The sequence below is a fragment of the Triticum dicoccoides genome, chromosome 2B, assembly GCF_002162155.2.
Source record: "Triticum dicoccoides isolate Atlit2015 ecotype Zavitan chromosome 2B, WEW_v2.0, whole genome shotgun sequence".
Lineage (NCBI taxonomy): Eukaryota > Viridiplantae > Streptophyta > Magnoliopsida > Poales > Poaceae > Triticum > Triticum dicoccoides.
The window spans coordinates 538,926,357-538,938,059 of record NC_041383.1 but is presented as its reverse complement, the minus strand read 5'-3'; the positions used below and the strand labels follow the sequence as shown (position 1 = coordinate 538,938,059).

The following is an 11,703-nucleotide window of genomic DNA, read 5'->3' as shown; positions in this document are numbered from 1 at the left end:
CGCGTTGTCGCATTTCGCCGACAGCTTACCGTAACAAAATCATTTCGGGCGTGTCATTTCCCACTCGTGTAGTCTTTTGAGCATAAGTACAGACACAAGCGCTCATATACACGCGCATACACACCCTACCCCTATGAGCACCTCCGAGAGACTGAGCCGGCATATCATCTTGAGATTTACGGAGTCACCGTAGGCGCCTCGTCGTCGACGGAAACGTCTCCTCCCACTGAAATAAATTCAGGAATAATGCGAGCACCAGGATTTGAACCCTGATGGGTTGGGAATACCACTGTCCACCTAACCAACTCAACCACAGGTTGATTCGCGCTTCCACTCGTGTAGTCGCACGCTAGGAAAAGAGGGAGAATTGCACTTGCCCGGTTCCCCGCGCGGCAGACGGGATTGGGACAAATTCTCCGCACTAGTAGGCTGTGGGTTGTGAGCTGAGCGTGCGGTGGGCAGGCGGCACAGGGCATGGTGACTGATCCAAAAGTAGGCTTCATTTCTCCCTAATGGTAAAGTTACATAGTAAAACAAATTAGTAGCCCAAAAAAAGTAACATAAATTATTGGAAAATCACGTTCACCTGCAATATGATGCCCTAATTGCATAGTTTCGATTAAGTAGCCTTTTTATATGAGAATATATTTGCTAGTCTGCCATCCACATCACCGTTAACAAAAAAGAATCACCTAAGCGGGCTCAGGTACGGCACTTCACTGCAGTTTGATGGCACTTCACTGCAGTTTGATGGCACATCTAGAATTTGCACGTTCAGTTGGCGAGAGCAACTAATTAACGAGCGCTCCTTCGGGAGCCTCGCAACGATCAGCGCCACTTGGCGCGCTCACAGCCATTCGCCACGTGTCACGCTCTGGACGCTTCCTTCGTTTTTTTATTTTTACGCACGCATTTTCGGCTTTTAAACGGGTTTTTTTCCGATTTTTTCACGTTTTGGTTTTCTACCGGTTTTCCCTAACTTTCAACCAATTTTTTTTCCGAAAAAAATAATTTTTTACGCAAAAAATGCATTTTTTTCGCGAGAGCCACGGTATTGTTTTCGCGTGAGGCACGGCCGTGCCTCTTGGAAACGGAAAAAAACGTGTTTTTTGTTTTTTCTTTCGCGAGAGGCACGGTTTTGCTTCGCGAGAGGCACGGTTGTGCTTCCGCGAGAGGCACGGGCGTGCCTCTTTCGGAAAGGGAAAAAATGTGTTTTTTGTTTTTCTTTTCTTTCACGAGAGGCACGGTTTTGCGTCCACAAGAGGCACGGTTGTGCTTTCGTGAGAGGCATGGGCGTGCCTCTTTCGGAAAGGAAAAAAACACGTTTTTTGTTTTTTCTTCTTTCGCGAGAGGCACGTTTTGCTTCCGCGAGAGGCACGGTTGTGATTACGTTAGAGGCACGGGCGTGCCTCTTTCGGAAAGGGAAAAACCCCGTGTTTCCAGTTCGGTTTTTTCGTCTGGTTTTTTTGTGAAAAAAAAAAGTTCGTCAAAACCTATCAACATGGGATCTAGTTTTGAAGATCTCGACGCGAGGAATCCAATGGCGAAACGTGTTTTTTTTCCTTTGGATGCACGGTTTAAGAGATGAAACGTTTTGAATAAACGGATCTACGAAAAAAAGGAAAACTCTCAGGTTGCGACAAGTGGCGCCCATGCTGCGCGCCACTTGTTGTAACCTCGGGGAGTTGGAGTGATCTCCGCAAGGAGTACTGCTTACTTAGTGATTTCGTCAGTTGGCAAACCCTATTTGGCACTGCAGGCGCCCGTTACAGGTCGTTTTGCTAACGGGCGCTTGCAGCACACATCCCTTGCCGCATTTTGGGCCGGCCCAGTTTCTTTCGTTCTCTTCTTCTACAAAAAGAAGAAAAAAGGAGGGCAGCGAAGGGATTCGAACGTGAGACCATGACCAGAAGGCAGCATCGCATCAACAACTCGGGACAACACACCACACGTGACAAGTTACTCAATTTTCTCTTTCTATTCTTTCTACATAACACTGTTTTGTTGGTTTTTATTTTTCTTATCTTTTTCTCTGTTTCTTTTTTGTTGTCTTTTGGCAAATCCGTGAACTTTTCTCAATTTTTGCATTTTTGGTTTTAAAATTGGCGAACTCTATTTTTAAATTGTGAACTTTTTCCAGAATCAATGAACTTTTTTTCAAAATCGATGAACTTTTTTCGAATTTGAAGACCTTTTCCCAAAGCTGTTGAACTTTTTTTAAAAGTTCATGATTTTTTTACAAATTTGATGAACTTTCTTCATTTTTTCTAAACTTTTTAAAATTTTGATGAACTTTTTTAAAAATTGGTGATTTTTTTTTTAAAAAATTATGAGCTCTTTTCCAAATTCAGCGAAGTTCTTTTGAAAGTCGAAGAACTTTTTTCAAATTCAATGAACTTTTTTCGAAATCAATGAACTTTTTTCAAATCAATGAATTTTTTCCGAAATCAAAGAACTTTTTTCGAAATGAAAGAACTTTTTTCAAATTTGATGAACTTTTTTTTCTAAGCGGTGAACTTTTATTTCAATTTTTTGAGAATTGATGAACTTTTTTCATTAAATAATCGATTTTTTAACAAAAAAAAGAATAGTTCAAAAATCTAAGTGGTATTACGTAATAAATAGCGTGGCATTTGTGTTCTTAAAGATTTCGCATTTGTTCACAATCAGTAGTCTTCCCGTGGTGTGGTTGTTAGCCGAACAAACCTGCAACCTATTGCCGCGAGTTCGAGTCGTAGTTCCTGCCAATTTTTGCGTTCTTTTTTCGAAACAGTTTTCTGCTCTCTTCGTCCGTGGGCCGACCCACTAGGCGTTGCCAGTAGGCGCCGGTTCCCTTCCGTGGCGCCCGAATAGGAGGGGAGCTTCTAGCTGCCGCTCGCTGCGGCAAGGAGTCGAGCAAAGGCACATAAGGAGTCTGACCTGGGCCGGCCCAGTCGGTGCAGTGTATCGCGTAATTGAAAATACAAAATGGAAAAACGCGCGCTTACCAAGAATCGAACGTTGGATCTCCCGCTATGGTGGGTGCAACGATAGCCAACAGACCAATCAAACTTTGGTGACGGACATGCTGTAGGGGCATGTACAATGGTTCTATCTTAAGAGTGCCACGTAGGATAAATGGTGAGGTGGAGGAGAGAGAAATTGTAAGATAAGGCTTTCTTATTTAAGAGACGGCAAGAGATGATCTCTTAGCACAATTTGTCTCGTCATGTTTTTAGAAACAATTAATTATTAAAGATAAGGCTAAGAAATGACCCATTGTAGACATGTTTTTTGTCATATCTAATTTACATGCAGGACTTAAGATAAGACTATCTTATCAACCATTGTGCATGCCCTAGGTAGCGTAGCTAGTGCATTTTTTAAAGACGAACATGAAATATTAATTTGAAATCCATAAATATTTTTTTGACATCGTGAATATATTTTGAAAACTATAACACTTTATCAAATACTGGGCATTTTAAAATCCCAGAACATTCTTTGAAACACGAGACATTTTTTTTTCAAATTTTGAACATGAGAACATTTTTTAATATTGAGAACAAATATTTGAAAATTTCAAACAAAAGAAACATGAAAAATGACAACAAAAAAAGGAAAGAAAAATAAAAACGAAAAAGAAACAGAGAACATATTTTGAAAACTCGAACAATTTTACGAAATTACGAACAAATTTTGAAAACAAGAAATTTTATAAAATTTTCCGAACATTTTTTAATTTACAAACTTATTTTGAATCTTGAGAACAAACTTTGAAACAGAAAACAAATTTGGAAGCAGAACATTTTTTTGAATCTTGAGAACAAATTTTGAAACTGAGAACAAATTTGGAAGCACAAACAATTTTAAAAAGCACAAACATTTTTTAAATATTGAGAACAAATTTTGAAACGGGGACCAAATTTGGAAGCGCGAACTATTTTTAAAAGCACAAACATTTTTTGAATATTGAGAACAAATTTTGAAACGGAGATTTTTTTTGAAAAATCCCGAACAAATTTGAAGCGCGAACATATTTTGAAAATGTGAACCAAAAATTGGAATCCGGTACATTATCTGAATTTCAAAAGTTTTGAACTTTTTTGTGTGACAAGAACAATTTTGAATTTTGAGAACATTTTTTCAAAAACTGAACATGTTACAGAAACACAAACAAAATTTGAATATTTTGAAAAAGGAAGAGAAAAAAAAATGAAAATAAAATAACAAACCAAAGAAAGAAACAAACAGAAAAAAAAAGAAATGGAAATAAGTAAAGACGAAAAGAAGAAGAAAAAAGCAATAAGAGACAAAAGAAGAAAAACAACAAAGAAAAACGAAAAAACGAAAAAGAAACGGAAAATGAAAAAAAAACCGGTTCAGGAACCTGCTGGAAGGTTCCTAAAATAAAAAAGAATCGGCTGGAACGTCTTTGAAGTGTCCTAAAACCGGCAATACTGAAAACAGTTAACGGGTCGGCCCATCTGGAACAACCGCTCGATCCGCGTTCTCCCGACATTTTGCCGCAAGGATCGGCAAATAGGGTTTTCCGAATAGGAGGTCCCCGTTAAGTCGCTACCCAAGCAAATTTTCTTGACACCACCACCGAGGTTCAACTGTGCTAGTGCGCACCATTACAGTACTCTGAGATGTTGCGTCAAATATGCATTCTGGGAACAAGAGAAGACAACTGAGGTAACACACCTTGCTGCATCGAAAAAAAAGCTCGTGCTGGTACTTTGGTTTACCACGAGAAAAGTATCTGATAGTATTAAACATAAATTTAGCTGCAAACGAAGATCAAAACAGCATGCCATCCGGTTGGTACTTTGGTCCAAGAAATTTATCTGAGAATATGAACAGAAACTACACATTGCCTGCACAAAGGGCTAAGCTACAGGCTGCCTGCAAATCAAACTCTACCCTAGACTGGATAGCCACAAGTGCCACAGCTTGAATTGGCTAATAAAATAACATCAAATCAAAGCTCTACACACAATTTGGATAGTCAATAGTACGCACTGACACAAACTGGATCTGCAGTATCGTCACACCACGTTCTGTACCAGCAATGGGACAATCTTCACACAGAAATACAAGACCACGAAAGGCATGTATTCCTGTAACACATCACATGGTGTTGCATTTTCTCACCATGTTTGCCCACTTACCGTGATGAAGTGCATGTGAAACATCGGTAGGAGGCAATGTAAATCAGCTAGCAAGCTTGAAAGCATCAATGAAGAGGCCATATGTGAAACCCATCTTGAAATTGTTGAGGAGCGCAACGGCGAAGGTAACCTTAGGCCGGCTGTAGTAGAACTTTGTCACGTACTCGGTCAGGAGGACACACACAACTGCTGCTATAACATCGTTCACGGCCAAAGCACCGAACGACAGGGATATTGTCTGCGCAACATAAAAGCCACCCAGCAGCGCGATGCCGCCGAAAAGAGCTCTCCTGGACCCGCTTTTGAAATAGTTTCTTGACAGCTCCGGGATGATTCGGATTATGTCAATCAGCCTTCTACGGCCATCATTTCCCTGCAGAGCACGGACCTTGAGAAACTTGTAGGAGGATTTCCGTGGGAAGTTCTTGTAGCTCGGTGAGAGTACCCTTGTCCCCGTATATAAACCATAGTTGGAAAGGCCAATGGCAATATAATTTGGAGCACATGCCATAAGAAACACCGCCACCGCCTGAAGATTTTTTTTTTTGCAATAAAGACACAGACTGCAATTAGAGATGATATTGTTGCACCGACGGCAATAATTAGCAGGAAGCAAGTATGATTAAGTCGAGAAAAGAAAAAAGACCAAGCAGGGTAGGAGAAAAGGCTCACACAAGTAGTGGCAGGGAAAGAAAGAACAACGTGTACTAGTGTCACCTACAGGCTATGACATATCTGAAGAAACTGAAGATGCAGTTTCTCGAGAAGAGAAACCAAAATTCCAGGTAAAAGAAAAATGTACTGTTTTAGCCAATCGTCTGCAGAGTATGATAATTCAGAAATGCTGTATTTCCTTGGAGATCCTACTAGGAACTATACCAAGCCATTTCCAACAGCTGAAAATACTAGCACCAGAAGGATGCATTAGCTTGCTAGCAACTCCAGAGTCCAAATCACCAGGGAACACTTGCAATGGTTCACACTTCACAGACATGTAGCATGTTAAAATGGTTAGAGTGTAGCTTTCGGCACCAGTGTATGCCAGAGTTCAATTCATGCAACACTGCACTCCAAGTGTGACTCAATTTCTAGTTGTCTATGAAACATTGTCACAAGAAAAATATGCTTACATACATTCTGCAGCCACAGAGCATTCCCACAGAGATTTCGGCTGAAAAGCCTGATAATCTCGGCCAGCTAAGACAGTGGACACTATCCCCAATTAACAGATCTGGCAAGAACTGTATCACGCAACAATAACTTCAGACGGACAGAACAATGAATTTGCTAACACTTGACTAAATCCTGTGAATGCCATATGCCTAACAGTAAGCTCTACCAAATAAACAAGGTAAAAGACATGATTTGCCTCTGGGATGAAGTTCAAACTCACCTGCGCGACTCCAAATGGCAGAGAGGATTCTGCAGTGGAATTGCGTCGAGCAGTTGGGGCGCGAGCCACAGCCACCCAGGAAATCAAGCGTTTCAGGACAGGTGGGTTGACAATTCGCTCCCCAGATTTCACCTACGGAGGCGGACGGATTTAGCCAAGAAACGAAAGAGATCAGGAGGCAACGAATTAATGGAAAAATGAGGAAGCGAGGCTGAGAGAGGAAGGGGAGAGATGAGGGAGGTGTGGTGTGGCGGACTAGTCTATGCGGGCTGCGACTTTCTCCTTCTGTGTGGCCGGGGCCCCACAGTTACAGAAGCGTTTTTTTGTTACCGAAATACCCTCCGCCACTAGGGTTTATCCCCTACCTCCGCCACCCCCAAAACCTCCATGGCCGGGGCGCCACCAAACCCCACACCGCCGCCTCTGCCTCCATTTCCACGCCCCATCCGCCGTCCCTCCCCACCCCCACCCCTGCCCCCGCCGACCCATGATAACCCGCCGTGCGGCGGCGGTAGCCCTACGCGCCTCCCTGCGCCGCGCCTGCTCCTCCCACGCCGCCGACTCCGGCGACCTCCTGCCTGGCCTCGTCGACCGCCCCACGCCGCCCCCCGGGCCCCGCCTCTCCCACCACGACTTCGCCTTTATTAGGGACCCTGCCCCCGCGCCCCCCGCCGCCGCCCTCCCGCCCCCGGAGGCCCTCCTGATCTCCAAGGCGGTGCGGGCCTACGGGGCCGACTTCGACGGCAAGGCGGAGCGGTTCCTGCGACGGTACCGCGAGTTCCTTACCGATTCCGTCGTGGTCGCGGTGCTCAGGGCGGTGCGCTCCCCGGAGCCCTGTGTCAGGTTCTTCCTCTGGGCCGAACGGCAGGTGGGGTACAGCCACACTGGTGCCTGCTACGACGCGCTCGCCGAGGTTTTGGGGTTTGAAGACCGCGCCAGGACCGCTGAGAGGCTGCTTAGGGAGATTGGGGAGGATGATCGTGATGTGCTCGGCAGATTGCTCAATGTGCTGGTGCGGCGGTGCTGCCGCCAAGGCCTGTGGGGCGAGGCGCTGGAGGAGCTTGGGAGGCTGAAGGATTTCGGGTACAGGCCGTCCGCGGTGACCTACAATGCACTGGTGCAGGTGCTCGCGAGCGCCGGGCAGATGGAAATGGGGTTCCGGGTGCAGAAGGAGATGTCGGCATCAGGGTTCTGCATGGACAGGTCCACAGTCGGATCCTTTGCGCAGGCGCTGTGCAAGGAGGGGCGTTGGGGCGACGCACTTGACATGTTAGAGAAGGAGGATTTTAAGCTTGACACGGTGTTGTGCACCCAGATGATCAGTGGACTGATGGAGGCCTCCCTTTTCAATGAGGCCATGTCATTTCTTCATAGGATGCGGTGCAACTCGTATATCCCGAATGTGGTAACGTATAGGACGCTGCTCTCAGGATTTCTGAAAAAGAAGCAGCTTGGCTGGTGCAAGAGAATCATTAACATGATGATGACAGAGGGTTGCAACCCAAATCCTTCATTGTTCAATTCACTTGTGCATACTTACTGCAATGCCGAGGATTATGCATATGCATATAAACTGTTTAATAGGATGAATAACTGCGGTTGTCCTCCTGGTTATGTTGTATACAACATATTCATTGGAAGCATTTGTGGTCGAGAAGAATTGCCAAATCTTGAGTTGTTGGATTTGGCAGAGAAAGTTTACGAGGAGATGCTGGTTGCTAGTTGTGTTCTCAATAAGGTTAACACTGCCAATTTTGCTCGGTGCCTTTGTGGTGTGGGAAAATTTGAGAAGGCATTTCAGATAATGAAGGAGATGATGAGGAAAGGCTTTGTTCCTGATGCAAGCACGTACACTAAGGTGATTACTTTTCTGTGCCAGGCTAACAGGGTAGACAAGGCCTTCCTTTTATTTCAAGAGATGAAGAAGGTAGGTGTTAATCCGGATGTGTACACATACACAATTTTGATCGATAGCTTCTGTAAGGCTGGTCTCATTGAACAAGCCCAGGGCTGGTTTGATGAGATGAGAAGTGTTGGCTGCTCACCAAATGTAGTGACATATACTGCATTGCTTCATGCTTACCTGAAATCCAAGCAGCTCTGTCAGGCTAATATCATTTTCCACAGAATGGTTGATGATTCCTGCTATCCAAATGCCGTTACATATAGTGCACTAATTGATGGCCTCTGTAAGGCAGGCGAAATCCAAAAGGCTTGCGAAGTCTATGCCAAATTAATAGGGACTTCTGACAGTAAAGAATCTGATTTCTACTTTGAAGGCAAGGACACAGACACCATTTCTCCAAATGTTGTCACCTATGGTGCACTCGTAGATGGTTTGTGCAAAGCTCAAAAGGTGGCTGATGCTCATGAGTTGCTAGATGCTATGCTATCATCTGGGTGTGAGCCCAACCAGATTGTTTATGATGCTCTGATTGATGGTTTTTGCAAAGTTGGAGAAATCGATAGTGCTCAGGAGGTATTTCTGCGGATGACTAAGTGTGGTTACTTGCCTAGTGTGCATACATACACGTCCTTGATTGACCGGATGTTCAAGGATGGGAGACGTGATCTTGCAATGAAAGTTTTGTCTCAAATGCTAAAGGATTCATGTAATCCTAACGTCGTCACTTACACAGCTATGGTTGATGGGCTCTGTAAAACAGGTGAAACTGAAAAAGCCCTAAACCTGCTGTCATTGATGGAAAAGAAGGGATGCAGTCCAAATGTTGTAACTTACACTGCCCTAATAGACGGACTAGGGAAAGCTGGTAAAGTTGATGCAGGTCTTAAGCTTTTTATGCAAATGAAGACAAAAGGATGTGCTCCCAACTATGTTACATACAGAATACTGATAAACCATTGTTGTGCTGCTGGTCTTTTGGACGATGCCCATTTACTGCTTGATGAGATGAAGCAGACCCACTGGCCAAAGTATCTGCAAGGATACCACAGCACAGTTCAGGGTTTCAGCAAGAAGTTTCTCGCTTCTCTTGGTTTGTTGGAGGAGATGGAATCACATGACACAGCACCGATAGCTCCTGTTTATGGGATGCTCATTGATAGTTTCTCCAAGGCTGGTAGACTGGAGACAGCCTTGGAGTTGCACAAAGAGATTATGGAAGTCTCGTCATCCCTAAATATGGCCAGCACGGACATGCACACCTCATTAATCCAGGCACTTTGTTTATCATCTCAAGTTGAAGAAGCAATTGCACTATATAGTGAAATGACCAGGAAAGGCATTGTACCAGATTTAAGTGCCTTTGTTTGTCTTGTAAAGGGACTAATTGAAATGAACAAGTGGAATGAAGCTCTTCAGTTGTGTTATGGCATATGCCAGGAGGTCAGTCCACTTCTTGCATATACTGTTCGAACACATCTCTTTATCATCTGCTTTTATTTTGCTATATAGATGAACTGTTGTCAGGCACATAATATCCATCAGCAGTAATGCTCCACTTAGATAGCTTTCCTGGTAAATATAGCATGTCTGTTTATGGAGCATATTTGGCACAATTATTCTGCTAATTTTAGTTCACCCTCAAATTGTGTATTCAAACTGAAGAGCACCTGTAATATGCCTTAAACAGCCTCTACAGTTTGGTTTCATATTGCATTTCCCACTTGAAGTGGACAGAAGCTACCTTCTAATTTCATGTTAGATACCAAAGTTACTTTCGGGAAGAGTTATATCCAATGCTTAGTTTGTTGCATAGTTTAGTCTTTTATGACTACTAATATTTTATATTGCACCAGGGTGTGCACTGGCAGGGTAACAAATTCTGTGATGGAGGGTAGAGCTGTGGCACCTTACTGTACATTATAACTCCAAATTTCTCCCCTAAGAAGTCGCATCTCTACGTCTCATGCTTTGCTCTAAGATGTGGTGTGATCCAGTCACCCTGAGACAGAAATGTGCAACTCATGGATGACTGAAGAAAAACAGCAACCAGGACTTGGAGTAGCACTGCACTACAAAGAGATAAGATTGATTCTTAAGCTACATGTATGGGTGCTGCTGCTGCTGATAATGATCATGATGGTTGAAGAAAACCTTCAGTACACTGCATGCAGTCAAATTGCACTCACGTAAGCACAACCTTTTGAAGAGTCAGCAGAACTTTATTTGTCAATAGTGGCAGCTAATTTAGGTCGTTACCTGCTTAACTGTGACATCACACGATGCAAATTCCATCCCATTTTGATGAGGTAATTTATTAGGGCATTATCTCATCTTTGTTTTAAACTGCCATTTACCAAAGTAACTTCTGACCCTTTTAACCTTTTTTGTTTTTGCATAATTTAGGGATGGCTGGTTCATCTTCAGATGGACAAAGAAATTTCACTGGCTATCAGGATTAGTCTTTGTATATAAGATGGTGATGGCTACAGAAGTCTTGCTGGTTGTGAAGATAGCATGAAAGTTCCATAACCCTTCTTTATTCATTATTTCAGTGATATACCATGTGGAACAATACAATTGCTTTGATATGATTTACTTGAGTATCCTTCTAGCTCCTTCATGTTCTGCTTTAGTGGTATAGCAACAGAGACGCTCTGTGATCACATGAACATAATCAAATATCTTTCACCCTTTTGTTACCGGGGAATTTTTAGTGTGTATTGCTTTGATGTTTTGATATGACTTAAATGTGAATACACAGTGGCTTCCATCATAGTGGAGCATTTCATCCATTTCTGTTTCGACATCAAAATATCTGACATCTGTTTTGCTCTGGCATTTTGTGACATTTCAGTCCTTGCTGATCTCAGCTTGTTTCTGACATTTAGTCCTGTTTCATTTGTTTTCGTATGAAGAAAGTATTCTTCAATGAGTTTTTATTGAGATTTCTGCACTACTAATATCTAGCCTTATTATTTTCATATGAAATAGTATACTTGCAACGAGTTGTGTTGAGAACTCTGGGAACTTGGCATGTTTATAACTGGGCTGCTATGGTATCCTGATGTGATGAAGATATTACAGTTAGATTGGAGGCATATTCTATGTCAGGAAGCATCATCGTGTTGACGGCTCAAAATTTGCCAAGCTACCATATCCGAAGTACTAGTTACTTTCTACTGTGTTTGCGTTAGTATTTGGAAGTGTTGTGTACTTGTATGGCTTCTATTGAATATTGAATCAAACGAACT

General features: G+C 43.0%; 2 protein-coding genes across 5 annotated transcripts; one reads left to right on the top strand and one right to left on the bottom strand.

Moving 5' to 3' along the window:
* Positions 1-4,753: 4,753 nt before the first annotated feature.
* LOC119364716 (uncharacterized protein ycf20-like) lies at positions 4,754-6,826 on the bottom strand. Of its 3 annotated transcripts, none has more exons than XM_037630222.1 (3): positions 6,547-6,826; positions 6,284-6,394; positions 4,754-5,682 (listed from the first exon to the last, which is right to left on the bottom strand). In XM_037630222.1, exons 2-3 carry the CDS (start codon positions 6,305-6,307, stop codon positions 5,197-5,199), a joined length of 510 nt encoding a protein of 169 aa, XP_037486119.1. In that variant the 5' UTR covers positions 6,308-6,394; positions 6,547-6,826; the 3' UTR covers positions 4,754-5,196. The 3 variants fall into 3 exon arrangements, with proteins under 3 accessions (XP_037486119.1, XP_037486121.1, XP_037486120.1); XM_037630224.1 differs by having other exon boundaries at positions 6,288-6,394; XM_037630223.1 differs by lacking the exon at positions 6,284-6,394 and having other exon boundaries at positions 6,547-6,825.
* A 200-nt stretch (positions 6,827-7,026) lies between these two features.
* Positions 7,027-11,244, top strand: LOC119364714 (pentatricopeptide repeat-containing protein At1g06710, mitochondrial-like). 2 transcript variants are annotated; one of them, XM_037630221.1, is made up of 3 exons: positions 7,027-9,892; positions 10,306-10,638; positions 10,856-11,244. In XM_037630221.1, exons 1-2 carry the CDS (start codon positions 7,034-7,036, stop codon positions 10,345-10,347), a joined length of 2,901 nt encoding a protein of 966 aa, XP_037486118.1. In that variant the 5' UTR covers positions 7,027-7,033; the 3' UTR covers positions 10,348-10,638; positions 10,856-11,244. The 2 variants fall into 2 exon arrangements, with proteins under 2 accessions (XP_037486118.1, XP_037486117.1); XM_037630220.1 differs by having other exon boundaries at positions 10,306-10,758.
* Positions 11,245-11,703: the final 459 nt, after the last annotated feature.